At 34.2% G+C, this 20346-nt stretch overlaps 1 protein-coding gene across 4 annotated transcripts; it reads left to right on the forward strand.

Annotated features, from left to right (window-relative positions):
- The first annotated feature begins 70 nt into the window (after positions 1-70).
- On the forward strand, positions 71-20190 carry LOC128205301 (uncharacterized). Of its 4 annotated transcripts, none has more exons than XM_052906831.1 (19): positions 71-132; positions 1782-1874; positions 2575-2686; positions 3028-3113; positions 3582-3673; positions 5507-5618; positions 6369-6475; positions 7144-7270; positions 7881-8001; positions 8597-8682; positions 9359-9567; positions 10013-10072; positions 10182-10343; positions 10673-10801; positions 11721-11835; positions 13079-13222; positions 14016-14194; positions 18121-18212; positions 18991-20190. In XM_052906831.1, exons 2-19 carry the CDS (start codon positions 1787-1789, stop codon positions 19166-19168), a joined length of 2199 nt encoding a protein of 732 aa, XP_052762791.1. In that variant the 5' UTR covers positions 71-132; positions 1782-1786; the 3' UTR covers positions 19169-20190. The 4 variants fall into 4 exon arrangements, with proteins under 4 accessions (XP_052762791.1, XP_052762793.1, XP_052762792.1 ...); XM_052906833.1 differs by lacking the exon at positions 18991-20190 and adding an exon at positions 14794-14816 and having other exon boundaries at positions 18121-18191; XM_052906832.1 differs by lacking the exons at positions 18121-18212; positions 18991-20190 and adding an exon at positions 14794-14858.
- The last annotated feature ends 156 nt before the right edge of the window (positions 20191-20346 follow it).

Genomic DNA, 20346 nt, shown 5'->3' on the forward strand with positions numbered 1-20346 from the left:
AAAATTTTTTGTACGAATCGCAAAATATAGATGATAAGTTGCTTCCCTTAGTTCTAAAACTGCCACTTTCTAAGCTATACCTCAGTGATCAGCTGATTGAGCGTGAAACGTTTCATTGCACACATTTACGAGGTATAGTATTTGATTTGCGCGGTTTATTCAAACTAATATACTTCCGTCTGATCATTTTTTCTCAAATAATAAAACAGTAAGTCTGAAATAAAAATCAACTAGTTGAACAAAAAGACTGTCAGTGTGTGGACACATGACTGTGTACATACAACTGTCAATGATTGGACGGATATCTAATCGTAACCCGGAGAAAGAAACTTTATCTTACAACACTTACATAAAACAGAAAACATAAAAAAAACATTGCCAGCATGTGCCCCAATTAAGCTGCATATTTTACCAATTGAAATCACCAAATACACATTAATTCAATCAACAACTGTAAATGGACCCAAAACGTTTTAAATCACTCAACTTATTTCCTACTTATGTATGAAAACAAACATTGGTGATTACTGAACATATTTATTTTTTTATTTCTCAGTTATGCACCTTAGAATACTAATATTATTATTAAAACTATAGTCTCAAAATTGCCGAAAAAATACTATTTAAGTATAAAAAAGTGGGGAGCTAAACCAACAACAGTATAATTAAGAAAAAATAAGAAATCTGACAACAAAACTGCTCGCCCACGAGGACTCTTAAATACACTGAGGGATAATTTAACCTTAAAGCCTTTTGTTAAAAAGTATTACTGATGCTAATCAAGATGGTGGACCTCAAAGATAATATTTGAGCATATATCAAGATTTGTCGAAGGGTTATAGCTGTCAGTTTCATCATAAAAAAATGTATTTTACAAAATATGAGCGAGTTCCTTTAAAACCTGCTTTGTTTTCTTTTGGAATACATCAGTTACATCATGAATACATCATGAGATATAAAGATGCTTGTAAACATTAGCAATAAAAAAATTGGCTTTGGATCAAACTTTTACTAGCAACAGTCTGAGCGCATAAGCAATCTTAGTAAGTTACATGTAGGCGCTTCAGCGTTCATACACAGATTCAGTGTCAGCATTGTCAAAAAATATAATGTGGACATGTTATTCAAAAATCAAACATTTTAAATTTTGGAAGCAGCCTTTTTCATTGTTGGTTATAATAAACAATAACTATCTCAAAGCTGAGTACAGTACCAAACATAAACTTAAAAATGTGTGGGCACAAGAGCCCCAAATCTTCATAGGTAAACCAAGCTACTGACTACTATTGAATAATTGTAAAAACACATTAAATTGCCAAAATACTCAATTGGTGTCTTGAATTTTGCATCCAATTAAAGTTATGATTGAAATACCCGAGAGCTTTGAATCAAATCTGGGGCACTCCATGGCATAATCGGTGTTGTGCCCTGCAGCCCCATCTTTCAGGTATGTGATAAGTTTAAGCAGCAAACCAGGGGTAAACCCTGCATATATTTCATAGCAGCATATGCAATGGTCAGTACTGACAGCTGCCATTTGAAGTAAGACATTAAAAATTGCGCAATACGCCATGAAGCTTTGTGATTTTATACTGGTGTTCAGATTTTCATCATTACAGCTATACATTGTCAAACACAGAATCTTGTTACTTTCTGGTGTTTCAATGATTTCAATGTGTGAAAATAGGTAAATCCACAAATTTACAGGTTACTTTGGTAATAAAGATCAGATATAAACAGTTGATATCTTGATTTAATACATGAAATTATTTTATTTTCAGGATTTATGGCTTTTCATTATGCTGGACTTTTCAAAACTTTTCTCAATAGGTGTGGAAGCTTCAACAATGTTTGTAAGAGACATGTTTTCAAAGGTACAGGTCTTTTTTCTCTTCAGTTTTTCAACATTCATTTGCAACTTGTACATCATAGTTTCAATAATTCATTAAGAATTTATCAGGTTTTAATGCCAATTTTGTGTCGTTGTCATTATTTTTAAAATTCAACCAGGATTGCTATTGATACCGGTAATAAACTTATATTTAATATAATACGAGTATAAGTTCATCAGAGGCATCTCATAATTAAGTTCAGTAGGGAATGTTTCAAGTTGTGAGTGTTAAAAACTCCCTTGATTTGATAGTAGTTAGTAAGCTACATGTATGTTAGGAAATGATATCAGTGAACATGTCCTCAAATATAGAGTCATTCGAAGGGAATTCATTTTATTTCTCATCTGGTGGTGGTGTGTAAGCTTATTTATACTCAGGTCTTGCCCATTTGACGAGTGCTCCGTTATGATTGTTAGTCATTATATGTTTTTGGAGCATAGTGCACAGACAGAATGTAACCCTGGCTAGAGCTACCCTGGTTCTTTAACGTGCAGCACTGTCTCACAGGACCCCCATTATACATCCCTCCCAGAAGACGATTAGTATTTTTTTAGTGGTGGGACAGGGAATTAAACCTGCGACGCCTGGATTGATAGTCAAGTGTGTTACCACTAGACCATGGATCGGCCACATTTTTCATCTGTAAATAATCTATCCTTTATATATATTTTCATCCTCTCAGGCCCCCTCCACCTATCCAATGAGGTGAAGGCTGCCCTGCATGATGGCAAGCCACTGGTTGCCTTGGAAACCACCATAGTTACCCATGGAATGCCCCACCCGCACAACCTCAGGTGTGCAGTTTTCTTTCTTTAAAAAAAATCAGCATTAAAATGCCTAATTTTGTTTGTTTAAGATTTGTCAGGTAAACTGACATACAATAGTAAAAATCACTTACAAATTCAAAATTTGAACACTAATGCGGCTTTGTAGATCTGTAATTGTGTTTTATCGCATCACTGATATAGATAAATGTAGTACTCGCAACATGTAATTATGACAGACTTCACTTCATGAAATCAAGTTTGACACTTTGTCAAAGGATAACAAAATTTAATGAAAAATATTTAATATATTTAATTTTTATTATACTTATCATTTCTTATTTTAATAACTAGTTTGATTATTTTTACAGTACAGCTTTAGAAGTGGAAGATATTGTCAGACAGCATGGAGTCATACCAGCGACCATTGGCATTATACAAGGAAAAGTCCACATAGGCATGTGTCATATTTATATTTTGCTTGTGAAAAATGTAGTGTACAAAAACAAATTATACAAATGATCATAATGAATATTTACCATTAAAGCTAGTGCCAATGATTTCTGCATAAAAATATTTATCTCGTAATTTTCTTGTGTCATAATTATATTTTTCAAGTAAAAAATGTCTTGTAATTTATTTATTTTAGTTAGTATATAATTAGTAAGAAGACATAAACACAGTCGTGTTGATTTGATTTTTAATTATAACATTATTTATGAATGCTCCTGTTTTGTTTGTACTATTTTTTCAAAGGTATTTGAGGTGGATTTTTGTTCTGTATGTTTATTTTATTGGTGTTTTGAGGTAGGCGATTGGTTTTCAAAGGCATACTTTATAACTGCATACTTTCTGGCATATAAAAGGTTTCTTACTTCAGTGAAAGTTCATGTAAAACATACATTTCTCTTTCCTATCTTTTTAGGTTTATCATCCAGACAGTTGGAATATCTGGCTGACCCAGTTACTGAGGCCGTCAAAACATCCCGCCGGGATCTGGCATATGTTCTTTCAAAGGTACAATATACATAACAATCCATTTTTTTGCTAGTTGAAGAGCACATTTATAATAACCTTAATTAATCTATGATACCATTACAGCTTATGCTAATAATTTCTGAAAAAAAAAGAATTTTCTCATTTTCAATCCATTGAGAATCAAAAATTCATTGTTTTAGCTTGGCCATAAAAATTGCTTTATTCAAAATAAATATCTGCTCATATTTCAGGTTTCTTATAAAATGTCTTAAAGCTATCCAAATTTACAAATATATGAAACAGTTTTTGGTCGTATTAAGAACCTAGATCGACAAAAATGGCAAATAATTTTTGAGAAATGTACATACGGTAAATGGCAATGTTTTTTCAATCCTATTAGCTCTCCAGATTGATATGAATATAAAGCAATTTTAGATCACATTACTAAACCAATTAACAGAAACAGTAAACATTTTTTGGTCCTGTTAGCAATCTTAATCCAGATTAACATAAATAGCAAACAATCTTAGGCCACATAAGCAATTCAGATTGACACAAATAGCAAACAATTTTTGGTCCTTTTACCCTCTAAAATCTAGTAAAAATGTCAAGAACAAAGTCTATTTTTAATAAGTTTCACATACAGTATGTATGCTTAATCTCATGCAGTATTAAAAAGTTTCGATTTAGTTTATCAAGATTACGTGTATCTGCACATAGACTTATGATCGAGAGTGGAAGATGGGCGAAACCCAATCCAATACCCGTTGATGAGAGAAAATGTAATACATGTCAAGTCTTAGAAGACGAATACCACTTTGTTCTGGAATGTGGCCTATACTCTGATATAAGACGTAAATATATACCAATATTTTATAGACATAGACCAAACATGCAAAAGTTTATCCAATTAATTACATCTGATAAAGAAGACATATTAAGAAATCTTAGTATATATGTTTACAATGCATTTTTAGTTAGATCAGTTGACATGTATGCGTCCTAATTATTGCACGTGTATTGTGATCTATCCGTTTATCATGTAACGTTTTGTATTGTGTAGTTAGTTATAAATATTTACTAGTTTAACAAACATGTATGATATACTTTTACATAGAAGTACTGTTACATAAGTGAGTGTTCAGCTTTTATTATTTAGTAAAACAAATTCGAAAGTGATAGTTGCATAAATGATGTATGCAAATACTTCTGATGAAGTATCTCTACCTGAAACAAAATAAGTATGCATGATTGCTTAAATCCGTATAAGTATTTATTAAATATAACTTTTCACTTCGACACACACTCTCTGTCTGTATTGATACTAGACTGAATATTTGCACACAGTGTTCATGTACAATGATTCTCTAAATTTTGTTACATTAACAGTCATTATCTAATCTTACCTGATTCAGATATGACTATTACAAAAGTGAATTTTAAAGTTTAAGTGATTTCCCTTAGGCTTCCTATAGTTTTGTTTTGTATAGGTTGTCCGATATAGGGAGTTGCAGATATTTTGCAAACACAACTCTCATTATAGAACAACTATTGTATATATGTACATGTATTTATTTCAACTTATCTGTGAATAAACATATAACGTTATTGACACGTTAATTTAATTAATAGACTGCATTATAACATATTTTGATTTACTGAACTTATGAAGTTGGTGTATTTGCGTATTTGATATTTATGTTTTTTGTTGTTGTTTTTTGGTTGTCTAGTTTTGTAATTTGTATGCATGGAATCACCTGAAAACACTATATTGTATATATATTTGTCCACATGGGCTATGGCCTTCTGGATATTCTGTAAATAAATCTTGAATCTTGAATCTATATTGTTCTATTGAACTCCATTATGTAGGGTTTGAATGGGGGCACAACAGTCTCGGGGACCATGGTGCTGGCACACATGGCCGGGATCCCGCTATTTGTTACTGGGGGTATTGGAGGCGTGCACAGAGGGGCGGCATCAAGTAGGTAGCATCATTCAATTTTGTGTAGACTTTGTTTAAAATTGTATACACTACTGCCTTAGCATATGATTGTAAAGTGAATGTTTGCCTGATTCAAAGCCAATGAATAATAAATACTTTTATCTTATAATGAATAATAGATCTAGATAAAAAGTACTGAAAATTATAACCAGTACAAGAAAAGTCTGTCGAACAGGGTATTTAATTTATTTATGATTAGATTAAAATGGGATTAAATAAGTTCAATTGCAACAGTGACAATGATCATTTTGAGAGGTGCATCATAAAAAAATGAGATCTTATCCACAATCCAATTAAAGTATATGTGATTTGTGCATCATCTCCTCTTTGCCTTGAATGTTAATTAATAAATATGAAGATCCATTACAGTCTGTTATAGCATGTATAGTATCTATATGGTCCATTGGTTTTAAGTTGTGATAATAATAATGTTCTTAGTACTTAATAAAAAAAATCAACACAGCAAAAAAGTAGCACAGAGTTGCATGTGGTAGCATCAATGATTGGCAACTGAAAATGGATTAGAAAAGTCTTAAGACTTTTATTTATAAGATGGGAATTTAGGAAAAGAGTAAGAATTACCAACTCTAAAGCCACATGATATGTGTAAAGAGCATCCATTTGTACTGATCTCTAATACAGCCTCATGTCGAAACACTGATGTATAATTTTTTTTATGGAATCCTACGTCCTGCTACAAGTGTAACCTTTTCTTTTTGACTATCCTAGGTATGGACATCAGTGCTGATCTGACAGAATTAGGTCGGACACCTGTCACTGTGGTCTCAGCTGGGGTCAAGTCAATACTGGACATTGAGAGGACATTGGAATACCTTGTAAGTCTAGTACTCTGTTACCATGGCAACATAGGGGTCAAGTGCTTACCTGACATAACAAGGTCACACACTGGTCACTATGGTCTCAGCTTTGGTCAAGTATATACTGGACATTGGGAGGACATTACAATATCTGGTAAGTCAAGTACTCTGTTTCCATGGCAACATTGGGAGGACATTAGAATATCTGGTAAGTCTAGTACTCTGTTACCATGGCGATGTAAGGGCAAAGGGCTGACCTGACATAACAAGGTCGCACACTGGTCACTGTGGTCTCAGCTGGGGTCAAGTCTACACTGGACATTGGGAGGAAATCAGTGTCGTGTCTCCCAGAAGTATTTGGTAGGTTAAGTTATTTGTTACCATAGAAACATGTAGGTCACGTCTTGATATCACAGAACTAGGTCACACACTTGTCACAGTAGTTTTTTGCTGAGGTTAGGTCAAGAATATTTGGAAGGTTTAGTTTCCTGTTACCATAGTAACATTGAGGTCATGTCATGTCTTGACTCCATAGAACTAGGTCACACACTGGTCACTTTTGTTTCTGCTGAACATTTAATAAAACCATTGGAGTGTTTAAAGATCCTGTTACCCTCTGAAGTTGATTTACATAATTTTGCTCTAGATGGAAAAGTTATTTATACCCTACATGTCATATATTTCAGGAAACCCAGGGCGTTTGTGTCTCCACATATGGAGAGTCCAGGGATTTTCCAGCATTTTTTTCCTGTCACAGTGGGCACCAGGCCCCGTATAATGTTACCTCACCTCTTCAAGCAGCGAGTCTCATTGGTAAACTGTTGTGTTTTTTTCCAATGTTATGTAATACAAGAAAAAAGTTTCTTAGTATGTAGGTTAATATAAGTTCATTTATTTCAGATTAAACAAATCTATTCCATACGAGTGCGAGCAAACATAGAAATAATGCTTAATTTGTAATGCATGAACTATGACTCACTTGATTTTTTATTGAAACTCTGCTTAATTAGGTATGATGTTGCTGCTCAATATATGAATTGATTCAGTCACGTTGCTTGGAAAGCAGTACACGAAATACTTCGCTCTAATTTGTTAATTTGAAACAATGAACTATATAAATCTATTTGCAATGAAGCAAGATTGTGCATAAGCATGTTGGATGAATAAGACCATGAAAAAAGAAGATATAAATTCTGAGAAATAGCATTACGTTATTCAATTTATATTGCTGGGGCAAAGCAGTTATACTACTGCTGAAATAAAAACACCTGTTTGATTTTTATGTACCCAAATTCAATACACATTTAGTGAAATAATTATTTCCACCCACAACCATCTTGGATGGATAGAAGTTTTCCAACTGCAATTGAAATCCACCCTGACTTGCAGGAAAGCTTCGAATTTCTTGATCTCTGTATTACAGCGGCCCAGGAGAGCCTTGGTCTACAGTCAGGAAACCTGATAGCAGTGCCCATACCAGAACAGTATGATACGTTGGGACAGGAGATTGAGGGGGTTATACAGGGTGTGGTCCATGAAGCACGGTAAGAACTATGTTTTGCAGCTTGGCTAAAACGACAGATATTGGTTGATATGATTCCTTGACAAATACCAGGATAAGTGTCCATTTTGAGGGGCAGTAAGGAATTTGCTGGGTGTTACTTGAACCATCAATCACCTGGATGAAACCTATACCACAACACCTTTTCTACCTAATGATTTTGTTGGGATTAATTTTGCATGAATTGTGCAAAATTTTACAGTCAAAATCCAGTGGCTCAATATCCCAGGGACAAAAAAAAACTTTGAGCCTTTTAAAAATCAAAAAGTAGGAATTGGTCCTTTATATCCAGTTTGAGCCAACAGGAGAATCAAGCCAAGCAATATAGACCCAACGGGTTGCGACTGTATAGGAATTATAATATATTTTTTCCATTTGTTTGTGTATGCCAGTAAAATTAGAGCTATGTATAAAAATATGTTTGTCTTCTTTGTATTGCCACACTATTTCAATTCAATTTTAACATCAGCAAAAATTAACTGCATCTTCTGTGGGAGGATATAGGTCAATCATTCATGTTGCAAAGCAAAAAACTGATATCCTTATGTCATAGTCATAGTTTCCTTGGATATTTTCAGCAACAAGAACATTCAGGGCAAAGAGGTGACACCTTTCATCTTGAAGAGGGTCAATGAATTAACAAGAGGGAACTCCCTTAAAGCTAGTATCCTTGAACTGGATGAAGGACAAATATGTATAATTGTATAATTTATAAATAGACCGTAATATTCCTCATAGGTCAGGAACATGATCGGCAAAGAAAAAAAATACATGTATCTCTTATTTAATGAGTGGGTTAAAATAAGCCACTCTTGAAACCTATTTAATCATTTACAAAATAAAGTAAGTGTGGATTTAGCTGGAGCAAATCCGTCAAAATATTATTTTCTCAAGGAAGAAAATTATTATCAGCAAGCATTTTTGCTTTGTCATAGATAATTATTTCTTATGATTTTTTCCTGTATGTTCATGATTGATTTGAGAATATTATTTTATAATAAAAGAGTGGTAGATTGGGGAGACACAGAATATGAAAATGATTTGATAATCACTGACAGAGAATGTATATTGACTGCCATTATGATTTTCTCCAGTGAAATAACTGATCATATTTCAATGGCTTCCTAGTCAGTAATTGTATAATTACTAGTTAACCATGGGCAATATAATGCGTTTACTTATAACATGTTGAAACATTCTCATTAAATTCCATTTTCATGGTAAGTATTATTTCTTTGGCAGACTCTTAGTCTTTGTGTTTCAAAAGGAACAATCAAGCATAGCCATGTCTTCATGAAATACGAACGTAAAACGTTAAATATCCTTAACCATTGCATTAGATATTCATCTCATACACAATAATGCCAAAGTTGGTGCACAGATTGCTGTAGAGTTGAGCAAACTAAAGTCTGGCACCAGTAAAACAAATGGCAGTCCAAGTTCAAGGGGGAGTAACTCTTTCAATGAAGGAAAGCCTGAAGATTTTGTTGTGACCAATTACAGTGAGCCAACAAAGGCTTCTGACAAGTTGCAGGCCAAGAAAAGAGTAGTATGGTGTATTTTGTTATTACTGTCTAACTTTTTATATGGTTGTCCAGTTAGCGCAGTGGTTAGCTCACTCGCTTCTCACCAAAGCGACCCAGGTTCGATTACCAGCCAGGGTGCATGTGAGTTTTGTTTGTGGTCACCAAGCCAGACAAGCGGGTTTCCTCCGGGTACTCTGGTTTCCCCCACAACACAAGACCACACACTCAGGCGTAACATCATACCAACAAGAGTGGTTAATATAATGTTGTAATAGCTTGTTTCATAATCGTTGTAAAATAAATAAGTTTAACTAAATACATGGCCATGTTATGATTTTTAGGTCATAATTGTTTTAGACAAATGTGGTTTGGAACAAAAACACTTTCTTTAAACAATATGCACATTTATTTTGAAAGAGATACCTGTAGGAAATGTATTATTGCATCTTTGATATATTATGCTTTCAGACTGTCGTTGGAGGGTCTATAGTTGACTTCACAGCCAGACTTGGAACACAAGATGTTCAGGTATTGAAACTGCAATGAAATTAAATATCCCAATTATTCTGTCTGTTCATGATGATGTTCATGCTATAGGAACTGGGTGGAAATTGTGACCTTGAATTGTTTGTTACAGAGCAATGGAGGCACATATCCAGGAACGGTAAAGCAGTCATTTGGGGGAGTGGGAAGAAACTTGGCAGATGGCTTGTCTAGACTGGGTGTTGACACGCTCTTCATCTCTGCTGTAGGGAATGACTCACACACGGCTACCTTTGAGTCACACTGTAAACATATGGTAAATGGTTTCCAGTGTCTATTACGGTAGATATTATCACTTTTTATACTGTTAACTACTATTATCACTGTCTTAGAATATATCATCTCATTCTCATTTTTACCAACAACTTGTAGTGTTCTAAACTTGGTATGCATATTGGTCATGACCATTAGATGATCTCTGTTGATTTTTATAGGTAACGGTCAAGGTAATGTTAATATTTGGCAAAGAAATGGTGGGGGTTCCCCCCAGTGCTGCATTTGGGGAATACTAGTCATAGGAAAATCACAATTCTGTCAGAAAACACACAAAGCAAATAACAACATTTGACCTATGCCATCTTTCAGAACCTATCTGGTGTATTGCGTTTGGAGGACCAGAGAACAGCTACATACTGGGCTGTGCTCAAAAGCAACGGGGAAGTTATATTTGGTATCGGGGATATGGATATACATCAACAGATCTCCCCACGCTATGTAAGACGAGCAAAATGCTTTCCTATATATGTTTGACATGTGAGAGATGCATTATTTTTTTACACCATTTTTATGACTTTTGGCTTCAAACTATTATTAAAGAGAGCTATGTGGTAGGTATTATATTCTTGTTGCCTGTTATGCCTACAAGCCAACAGTAATACATCATACATTTCTATGTGATACTATTAAGACATGTATTCCTTTACTTTTTCCAAACTGATGTAGGATAATCCAGGATAACAAAGCAATTGAAACAATGCTTTATTATATGCTTTTGGGGGGTTTGTAGAAATTTATCAGTAAAATAAAATTGATATTTCACTGTTTCAAACAGTGAAAATATCCAATTGATATTTTTCACAATTAACTGTCATTTTATATCCTTTTTATGCATATAATTTAGAGAAAAATGGTTTGTTTCAGTGTAATGTTACAATGAATTCCAACTCATGAACACCAAAAGTAAAAATATTCATTCATTTGGTGCTAAAATGAAAAATGTTACAGTCTTCCACTGAAACAAACTATTTAACAACCATTTATCCATTATCTGTTTTATTGCCTTAGACATGTTGTCAGCACTGGCGTCAGGCAAAAGCTCAAACACTGCCAATAATTAAAAATCCATACCTGTTATTTACATACAACTTAAGCACCACATGTTACCAGGGATAGAATGCAAGCTTGTAGTAAGTCCCATAACTCTAGCTCTTATAACTGTCAAGTTTTGCCCCTTGGTTGTGTGATAAACATGGACAAGTGTCGTTGGCTGCTACCAATGCTCTTGTTATACATGTTCACCTTTTCGTAAAGTTTCTTTATATTAGCAACAACAACAACAATTACCTTTATTGCATAGACGATCAAAATATCGCTACATTTGTTAAAATGTTCACTATATTTTGTGTTTTGACAGATATATGGGTTCGAGGAGCAGTTAGCTGGCTCAGACATTGTGTGTGTGGACGGGAACATCACTGTGGAGGCCATACAGACTGTGTGCAGTATCTGTAAACAGAACGGGGTACCAGGTACTGGCTTTGTAGGATTCCTTTATGTATAACTTTAACAAAAATATGGAACAAGGTATGATTATTTTTAATAGGTTAATGTTTAGTTTATGATTATGTCAGGATTAAATGGGGAGACATTTATATATTGTTTTTGCTTGAGTTGTCTTGAACCATTTAAATGATTTTTTAATTACTCGCTTCAAATATTCACCATATTGAGATGATGTGCAGAGCCCACGTTATAGCCAGCTTAGTTCAAGATCAAGGTCACACTAAGAGGTCAAAGGTCATATGACAACTTTTGGTGTCTGCTCCATATCTCTTGAATCCCTTGAAGGATTTTGAAATAACAGGCCACAAATGTTCACTATGTTGAGACGATGTGCAGAGCGGTCAAAGCTCTTACGATTTCAATTTGTGTCCTCTCTATATGTCTTGAACTCCTTGAAGGATTTTGAAATAACTTGCCACAAATGTTCACTACATTGGGACACTTTGCAGAGCGCATGTACTGACCAGTTTGGTTTAAGGTCACACTTTGAGGTCAAAGGTCATATGTCACATTGAGGTCAAAGGTCATATGACTAATGACAATTTTTCCTGTCGGCTCCATATGTCTTGAACCCCTTGAAGGATTTTGAAATAACTCGCCACAGATTTCCCAATGTCAAATGTCATAAAATCAGACATCCACAGTGGGAGACATCTGTTTTTGAAAAAAAACATTAAAAACGTCCACTTCTTATTCCTCAATTGTGACAGACACTGATTTCTATGCTCAAGTTAATTTTAAGAGGCCATAAAAAAGGTTTCCTGCTGGTGATGATGAATGTTGTTGAAATGTCCAATATGAAAACAAAGTTGTCTTAGTGTTGTGTAATTTCAGTTTGTCTGTTTTTCTATAATAACAAATTTGAGGTATTTTCACAAATTTGAGGTATATTCATAGAAATCGTTATTGACGGCATCAGTGGCAAAGCAAAAGCGCTTACCTCAGCTATAACTCAATAATAGTTTAATATTATCATATGGTATGCATGTTGCGAGAGACAATACACACATATATAGCAGACCTAAAACTCTAGTTATTGTAATTGGTGGATAATGCCTGTCTTCACAGTCAGAAGCAGAAACATACAAACCTCAACTTTATCTCCATGGCGCTCTTGTTCTCTATCAGCAGTTAAAGAAAAACTTTGATCTTAAACTTACATTAAAGAAAATTAAATGTATGATCCCATAAGAAATATTTTGTTTTCAGTATTATATGAGCCCGCAGATTTATCGAAGGCTATGAAGCCATTTGAGACTGATGCATTTGAAGCGGTTGTCTACACAACACCTAATCTAAATGAACTACGAACGATGGCCGCGCATGTGTCGGGAAAACAACCATCATCAACTGGTAGGTCATTGGTCTTATTTCAACTTTGGAATGATTGTGACTTCAAAGGCTGTGCCATGAAATTTCTAGTATGTTTTTTTTATAAATATTTTTTAGTATTTTTTAGTTTTGATACTATGAACCAACATAGGTAAATTGACAAGCTGAATGATGGGCTGATGCCCTGATGTGCCCCTTATACATTATACAATAAATGTATGGTTGATCTATGGTAATCATTACTTTGACTTAGATTAGAAAACAGCTTTTTTATAAGACTTCTGTAAATTATAAATTTTACGCCACTCTATCCCGATTCCTATTGCCATAAATGAAATATCTGTCTCTCCAGTTTTCAAAACTTAAAATATTTCAATCGTTAGGCGACTTTAAATTAACTGCTAGATTTTCATCCCCACCTGCCCATTCTTTATTCTGCCGCCTCTTTTTTTTTTACTCAAATAAACAATGTTTAACTAGGTTCTGTATTTGTTTTGGTTTCTGTCAGGGAACAGCATTTATTCATACCTATGGTGTTGATGTGTTACGAACTTGTTTCTAGTTCGTTTAAAACATATGTATATAGTTCCTTATGCAATGAGAAAGAGCATGAACACATATTCAACAATGAAACATTCATCTAAGAAAAATAAAAAGTAAAATGTCACCCCACTGCCCAATTAAAAAAAATTGGATGAAAATCTAGCAAATGATTTATATTAGCATCGATACACTTTTTTCATGTGACTGATAAAAAAGAGTACCAGTACATTCAGTATCATGCACAGATTATAATAGTTTTATTTTTTACTAGTCATAGACAGTGCAGATGACATGGATTTGAATGCTGTAATTGAGGAGACATTGTCCTTGCTGACTCCGGTATCCAAGCACATTCCTGTTACCATGGTGACAGTTGGAAGGCACGGTGCTATGCTCTGTTACCATGGCGACCAATCCAGTCACATGCCAATGAGAGGGGATAATTTTGTGGTAGGTTTGTTTTACTAGTCTAGTTCTAAATAAAGAATGTTAGCGTAAGGCTCCTGCAGAGCTTCCATTTAAGGATGTATGAAAGTATATTATCTCCATGAAAATGAGCTTAATCTCCCAAAATAGGGCTTTGAAAAACGCAAACTTCAAGCTCTGGATTTATTTTCCAAAGCTAAAAGGTTAGAAATTTCAGATATCAAAACCTAGGGTCAATGTTACATTAAAGTCCACATGATCAATAACTTTCTAATTTAATTAATGGTTTAAATACATTTTTGTGAAATTGGCATGTTTTTGTTTGCAAATAATTTCATATTTTGTAAGAATTGTTAGACAATATTAGAGACATTCTTAGTTTCAAGAGATTTGAACTTCCGTATTAGGGAGAAAAGCTTTTAAAAATGGTGGCAATAAAGTTCAATTTTTAAATTATTAATGGAAGCCCTGGGCTAGATATTTTTGTATTAGAAAATGAATATCGTTGCCATAGTCTATTAAATGCTGACGTTGAGTTTTATTCAAGTAATTACATGCAGTATATAGCTAAATGATTATTTTTTTTTGTATAATTAACTTCGTCTAATTTTAACTTTTCTCAGTACAGTTTTAATATGAAAATATGGTAAGTAAACATCTCACTCGTGTTCTCTAGTTTTGAGTCCAATGTCATGCTTTTGATTACATGCTTATATCACAGTATCACAGTGATATCACCTGTCTTATATCAAAGTGATATCACCTGTCTTATATCACAGTGATATCACCCATCTTATGTCAGAGTGATATTGCCCTTCTTTTATTAGAGTGATATTGCCTTTCTTATAATACAGTGATATCGCCCATCTCATTACTGAGTGATATTGTCCATCTTGTATCAGAGTGATATTGCCTGTCTTATATCACAGTGATATTGTCATTCTTTTATCACAGTGATATCGCCCATCTCATTACGGAGTGATATTGGCCATCTTATATCAGAGTGATATTGCCTGTCTTATATCACAGTGAAATTGCTCATTTTATATCAGAGTGATATTGCCTGTCTTATATCACAGTGATATTGCCCATCTCATTACGGAGTGATATTGTCCTTCTTATATTTTGATGTATCACTGTGATATTGTCTTTCTTTTATAACTGTGATATTGCTTTTCCTTTATCACTGTGATATTGACTTATTTTATCACTGTGATGTTGCATTTATTTTATCACTCTGATGTTGCCTTTCGATTGCACATTTCATGGCTATTATGGCTCTAATTCTGTGTTCTATTAAATAATAACTGTGTCAGTATTAATGTTCCCTATTGTAGTTTTGCTGTGTGATTTGGGTTTATTTATGTAACTATGTCCCCCTTGAAGAAGCAGGTATATATTGTTTTCACATGTCGGTCAATCAGTTGGTCGATCGGTATACCAAACCTTGTCCGATTTATATCTAGGGTTACATTAAATGCTTGTGCGTAAGGTCCACAAACTTGGTAGGGTAGTTGGTCATGACAGATCAGCAGGTGATCCCTATTCATTGTCGTGATTACATTGAACACAAAAAACTTGTCCAATTGATAACTAGAGTACTCATTATACTATGGTCCTTAATCTTGGCAGAGATCATAGCCAGCAGATGACCCCTATTTAATTTTAGGTCAGTATTTTATGGTCATGGTGACCGTGAACACAAAAAGCTTGTCTGATTGGTAATTAGAGTTATCATAGGTGGATGATTCTCAAACTTGGTAGGGAGGGTGTTGATGACCTACATATGCCCCCTGATTTTGAGGTCAGCAGGTCAAAAATCAGGGCCAGTGACCTTGAACTAAAAAATCTTGCTGAATGAATAGTTTTCAAACTTGGTTGAGAGGTCTATCATGACCTTAAATTACACCACAGACATTAATTGTGAAATGACTTATTTGGGGGGGTGGTAGATAATTTTTTGAACATCACTTAGGCTCTGAAAATGGCTATCCATCTGATAAGGACTAGGGGGAATAGGGGTCATTTGTCACGTGACTGACAGCTCTTGTTATGAATGGTGCACTATGTGTAGACAGTAGTTTACTATTTCAATTTGGGATCATACCAAGATTTATGTATAGATAATCTCGATAAATGTCCACTTTGAAGGGTTGGAATTAGTCTAGTAGTACAGATGTTCGTGCCCGGCCAAGAGGTCGCGGGACTGATCCCTACCAGGGGTACTTTCTCATGGCCTCTTAAAAAGAACCCCAGTACTGGTCTACCTATTGTAATTGAGATCATTTTTCAGGTGTCTTCACAATCAAGCTGAAATAAATTAGTTTAAAGTCATTTGGATATCATCCCTGACTAATACAGATGTAACCAATTGTAACATATTTCTTAATGCACTTTAACAAGGTAACAAAATGTACTTCACTACTTTAACATAAATTATTCTTCCCTGCTGCCCTTACTTTTTAGATCATTTTTTCTTTTGAAGATAGACTGGCTATTATGATCCAGTCTTATGTTGGTGGTAGTAGCGTTCAAAAACTTCAACACTGGACATGACTCAAAAAACAATTCAAGATATTCAAATGAAACTTGGTACACATGTTGCCAAACTGAATATTCACATCATGTATAGCAGATGCATAACTCTGGCTTCAATTATTATTGAGTTATTCCCCTTGTTCAACTGTATGAGCAAGAATGGACTGTTGGGGTTTGCTCCATGGCTCTCTTGTTAAAGACTTTGTCTTGTTTTTAAATCTCCTAATTTGAAATGTTTCTACATTGTATGTCACATGTAGTTTGGATGCACAACAGTCTGTATTCAAATTAATTATTATAAATGCTTTTCAAATACTGATATAACAATACTTAGTATATAATTGTTTAATTTCAAAACTGGTCAATCATAATGACTTTACTTTCACATTTATTCCACTGAAGTTTGCGCTGCATCTGCTGTTGAGAATAAATCTTGAAATTGGGGTTTTTGCTCTTCATTTAAAAAAATGTTGTTTGTTGTTGTGTACTTATACTGTCATATTTTACACTTTAGCTGTGTATAAGAAGCACAGTAATTTGAAAGCTTGTGCAATGTTCTTGTTATTGCAATGCAATGTTATAGCAAATGCAGTTTTTGAATACCTTATGCTTTGAGTGAACTTACAAAGTGATTCATACAACTGTAATCTTTTGTACGGTTGAACCCGGTTGGCATGAACCCACTTGGCCCGATTTTCTCCTTTGCTCGCACTTGAAATAACTTGATATAACAGACCAATTTCTTTATGTTGAATGTAAGCATTCCTGGTTGGCTCAAACTCCATGAGGCTCGATGTATTTTCACCGGTCCCTGGGACTTCGAGCCAACAGAGTTTAATTGTAATTACCAGATTAACACTTTCTTAAAAAAGTTTCTGAAGTTTTTTTTAAAAATGTGAGTTATATATTCTATGAATCAATGATAAAGGCCAAAACCATTTTTTTTTTAATTGATGAAATAACTCCTACTGGTAGGCAAATCATGCGCAATTTTTAATTTCAATAAATGTTACATTGCAAAATAACTTTTTTGGACCTTCTTCAGTAAAATGCACATGCCATTGAATATTCACTTTCAGTAAATTCAAAAACTTAAATATTTAAGGAATGTAACAAAGTGAATAAAAATTTTACTTACATAATCACAGTTACAAAGTCCTAAACCAACTAATCATGCTCTTTACTTAAAATAAATAGTCACTACTGAGATAGTTAATGTGAGAACTTTTAGCAATCGTACAATACCTGCATTAATAAGAAGGCCCAAATGCTTCCTAAGCCATTCTGATGGGACATTGATTGTTTTACTCTACCTAATTCTGTCAATTAAAAGAAATAATTGCTAGATTCATCTTCTATTTCGTTTTATTCCATAATAATCACATTACCAATCTCCACTTGTGTTTACACAGAGGGATGGCTCAGTGATGGTGGAGCATTACCCTGTGATACAGAGAGGGGAGGCAGGCAGCAACATAGTCAGTGTGTCAGGAGCTGGCGACTGGTAACTGGAGTTTGATGAATTATCATTTTTTTGCCTTTGAAGGGCTGCATCAAGTAATCGGACCATATGTCCGTCCATCTGCATGCCGTCCCTTCTGTTTCTGATCAATAATTAGGGAATATAACTTGGTAGGGTTGTTGGTCAAGACCAGAAGATGAACCCTATTGGTTTTCAAATGAATGGCTCAAAGGTCAAGCTTGTGGTGACATTGAGCTGAAAATCAATTTCTGTTTAGTAACAGAAAAACGCTGGGTACCAGGGACCTCAAACTTGGTAGGCAGGTTTTTCATCACAAGTAGATAAACTGTATTGATTTTAAGGTCAGTTGGCTAAAGGTCAGTGTCTAGGTGACCTTGAGCTGAAAATCTGTTTCTGTTTAATAAATGTCTTTTAATGAAGAACACTTGGTCCAAGGGACCTAAGACTTGGTAGTCAAGTTGGTTATGACCAGCAGATGAACCTGAACTATTTGAGGTCAATGGGTCAAAGGTAATCGTCAATAAATTATAACACTTGCACCTAGGAACCATATACTCTGTTGGCAGTTTGAAGACTAACAGCAGATGACCCCTATTGATAATTTTCTTCAAAAATGTTGGAGATCAATACATACATACTATATAGAAAGGATGTCAATACTAAAGGCTATTTGTCCATTAAGACTCAAATACTAATGTTTGTCTGTTCATTTAGGTTCAAAAATATAATACAATTAAATACATGGACATCATCTTCATGTATTCCAGCAGTAATAATGTGTTTTTCTTTTCCATTCCAGCTTGTTATCTGCTTTCCTTGCGGGTGTCTTATCCGGGCAAGACACCCCGACCTGCATGACCAGCGGCCTTCTAGGGGCTCGTCTCTCCCTGCAGTCTAGTCGGGCCGTGCCTGACACACTCACTGCTCAAAATGTCAGGGTCGAAAACCCCATTAAACCAAGCGTGTTCTACTTGTAGTATTCAAACCTGACTGTCCACAATATATTGAAGAAAATTGATGTAACACAGGGAGTGTACTGCTAGTAATGTATGTCATTGACTGCCGACTGTGATGGCGAGGAAACATCAATTGCACCGCTGTGGTATCAGTTTTTACTGGTGGTGGGATTCATTGAAAGTTTTACAATGTTTCATGTATTAGGATACTGTTTATAGTCCTTGAACCAGCACAGTCGTTTGAAGGACTATTGCTTTGGTGTCATATGACCTGTAAAACATTTAGTGACATTTAACCTATAAGTTTTTATTATTTCTTTAGATTTATCAGAGGGGTCACTCCAACCAACGATCTAGCTTAAAATAACTATGAATTACTGCAGTTAAACAATGTTAAAATATAAACACTTTATGGTTAAATGTCACTTATTTCTTACAGGTTATGTGACACCAAAGCAGGACTTTATTCCTTGCAAACAACTATGTGAACGAATGGATTGAACAGACAGTTTTGCTCATACTAATTGAAACTGTGTTTTTGACTATTTGTGTAATATTTTTATGTTGGTTTATAGTACCGGTATTATGAAAAAATGTGATATTATCATGTCATCTTTGAAAACCATTGAGTAATTTAATTTTGGTTGAATTTATTACATTGATTGTAATGACAAAGCACATATGCTAAAATAATTTTACTCGAATTCCCCTTTATCACCAGTACATGTATTAAATTGTTTAATATGATTATTAAATCAATATTATTCACTTTGTATTTTTGTTGTAATTATATGGTGATACATAACTAGCAGTTTTTGATTTGTGAAAGTTTATCAATTTAATAATTAAAGACATTTCCTTTTTACGATATAGTATTACATATAATTTAGATATTTTTTATATTTTATGATTTTTTTCTTGAAAGGGTTTTATTCTTGTTGCTTTTTTTGCAAAAAAAGATGAATAATTTGATTAGGATAATTAGAAATGTAATGTTTACAAGAAACGTACAGAAATAAATTGTACTTGTCATCAAAATTTAATAGAAATTTAGTTGTTCTTGTATGGGTAGAGTGATCTTTTAAATAAATAAAGCAGAAATAGTCTCTTATAATATAACAACAATGTGTTTTACAGTATTAGTTCCATTGATGCTTTTTTTTAAAACCATTATCCTTTTAAAATGCTGCATGCAGGTC

Source organism: Mya arenaria, chromosome 10, assembly GCF_026914265.1.
Source record: "Mya arenaria isolate MELC-2E11 chromosome 10, ASM2691426v1".
Lineage (NCBI taxonomy): Eukaryota > Metazoa > Mollusca > Bivalvia > Myida > Myidae > Mya > Mya arenaria.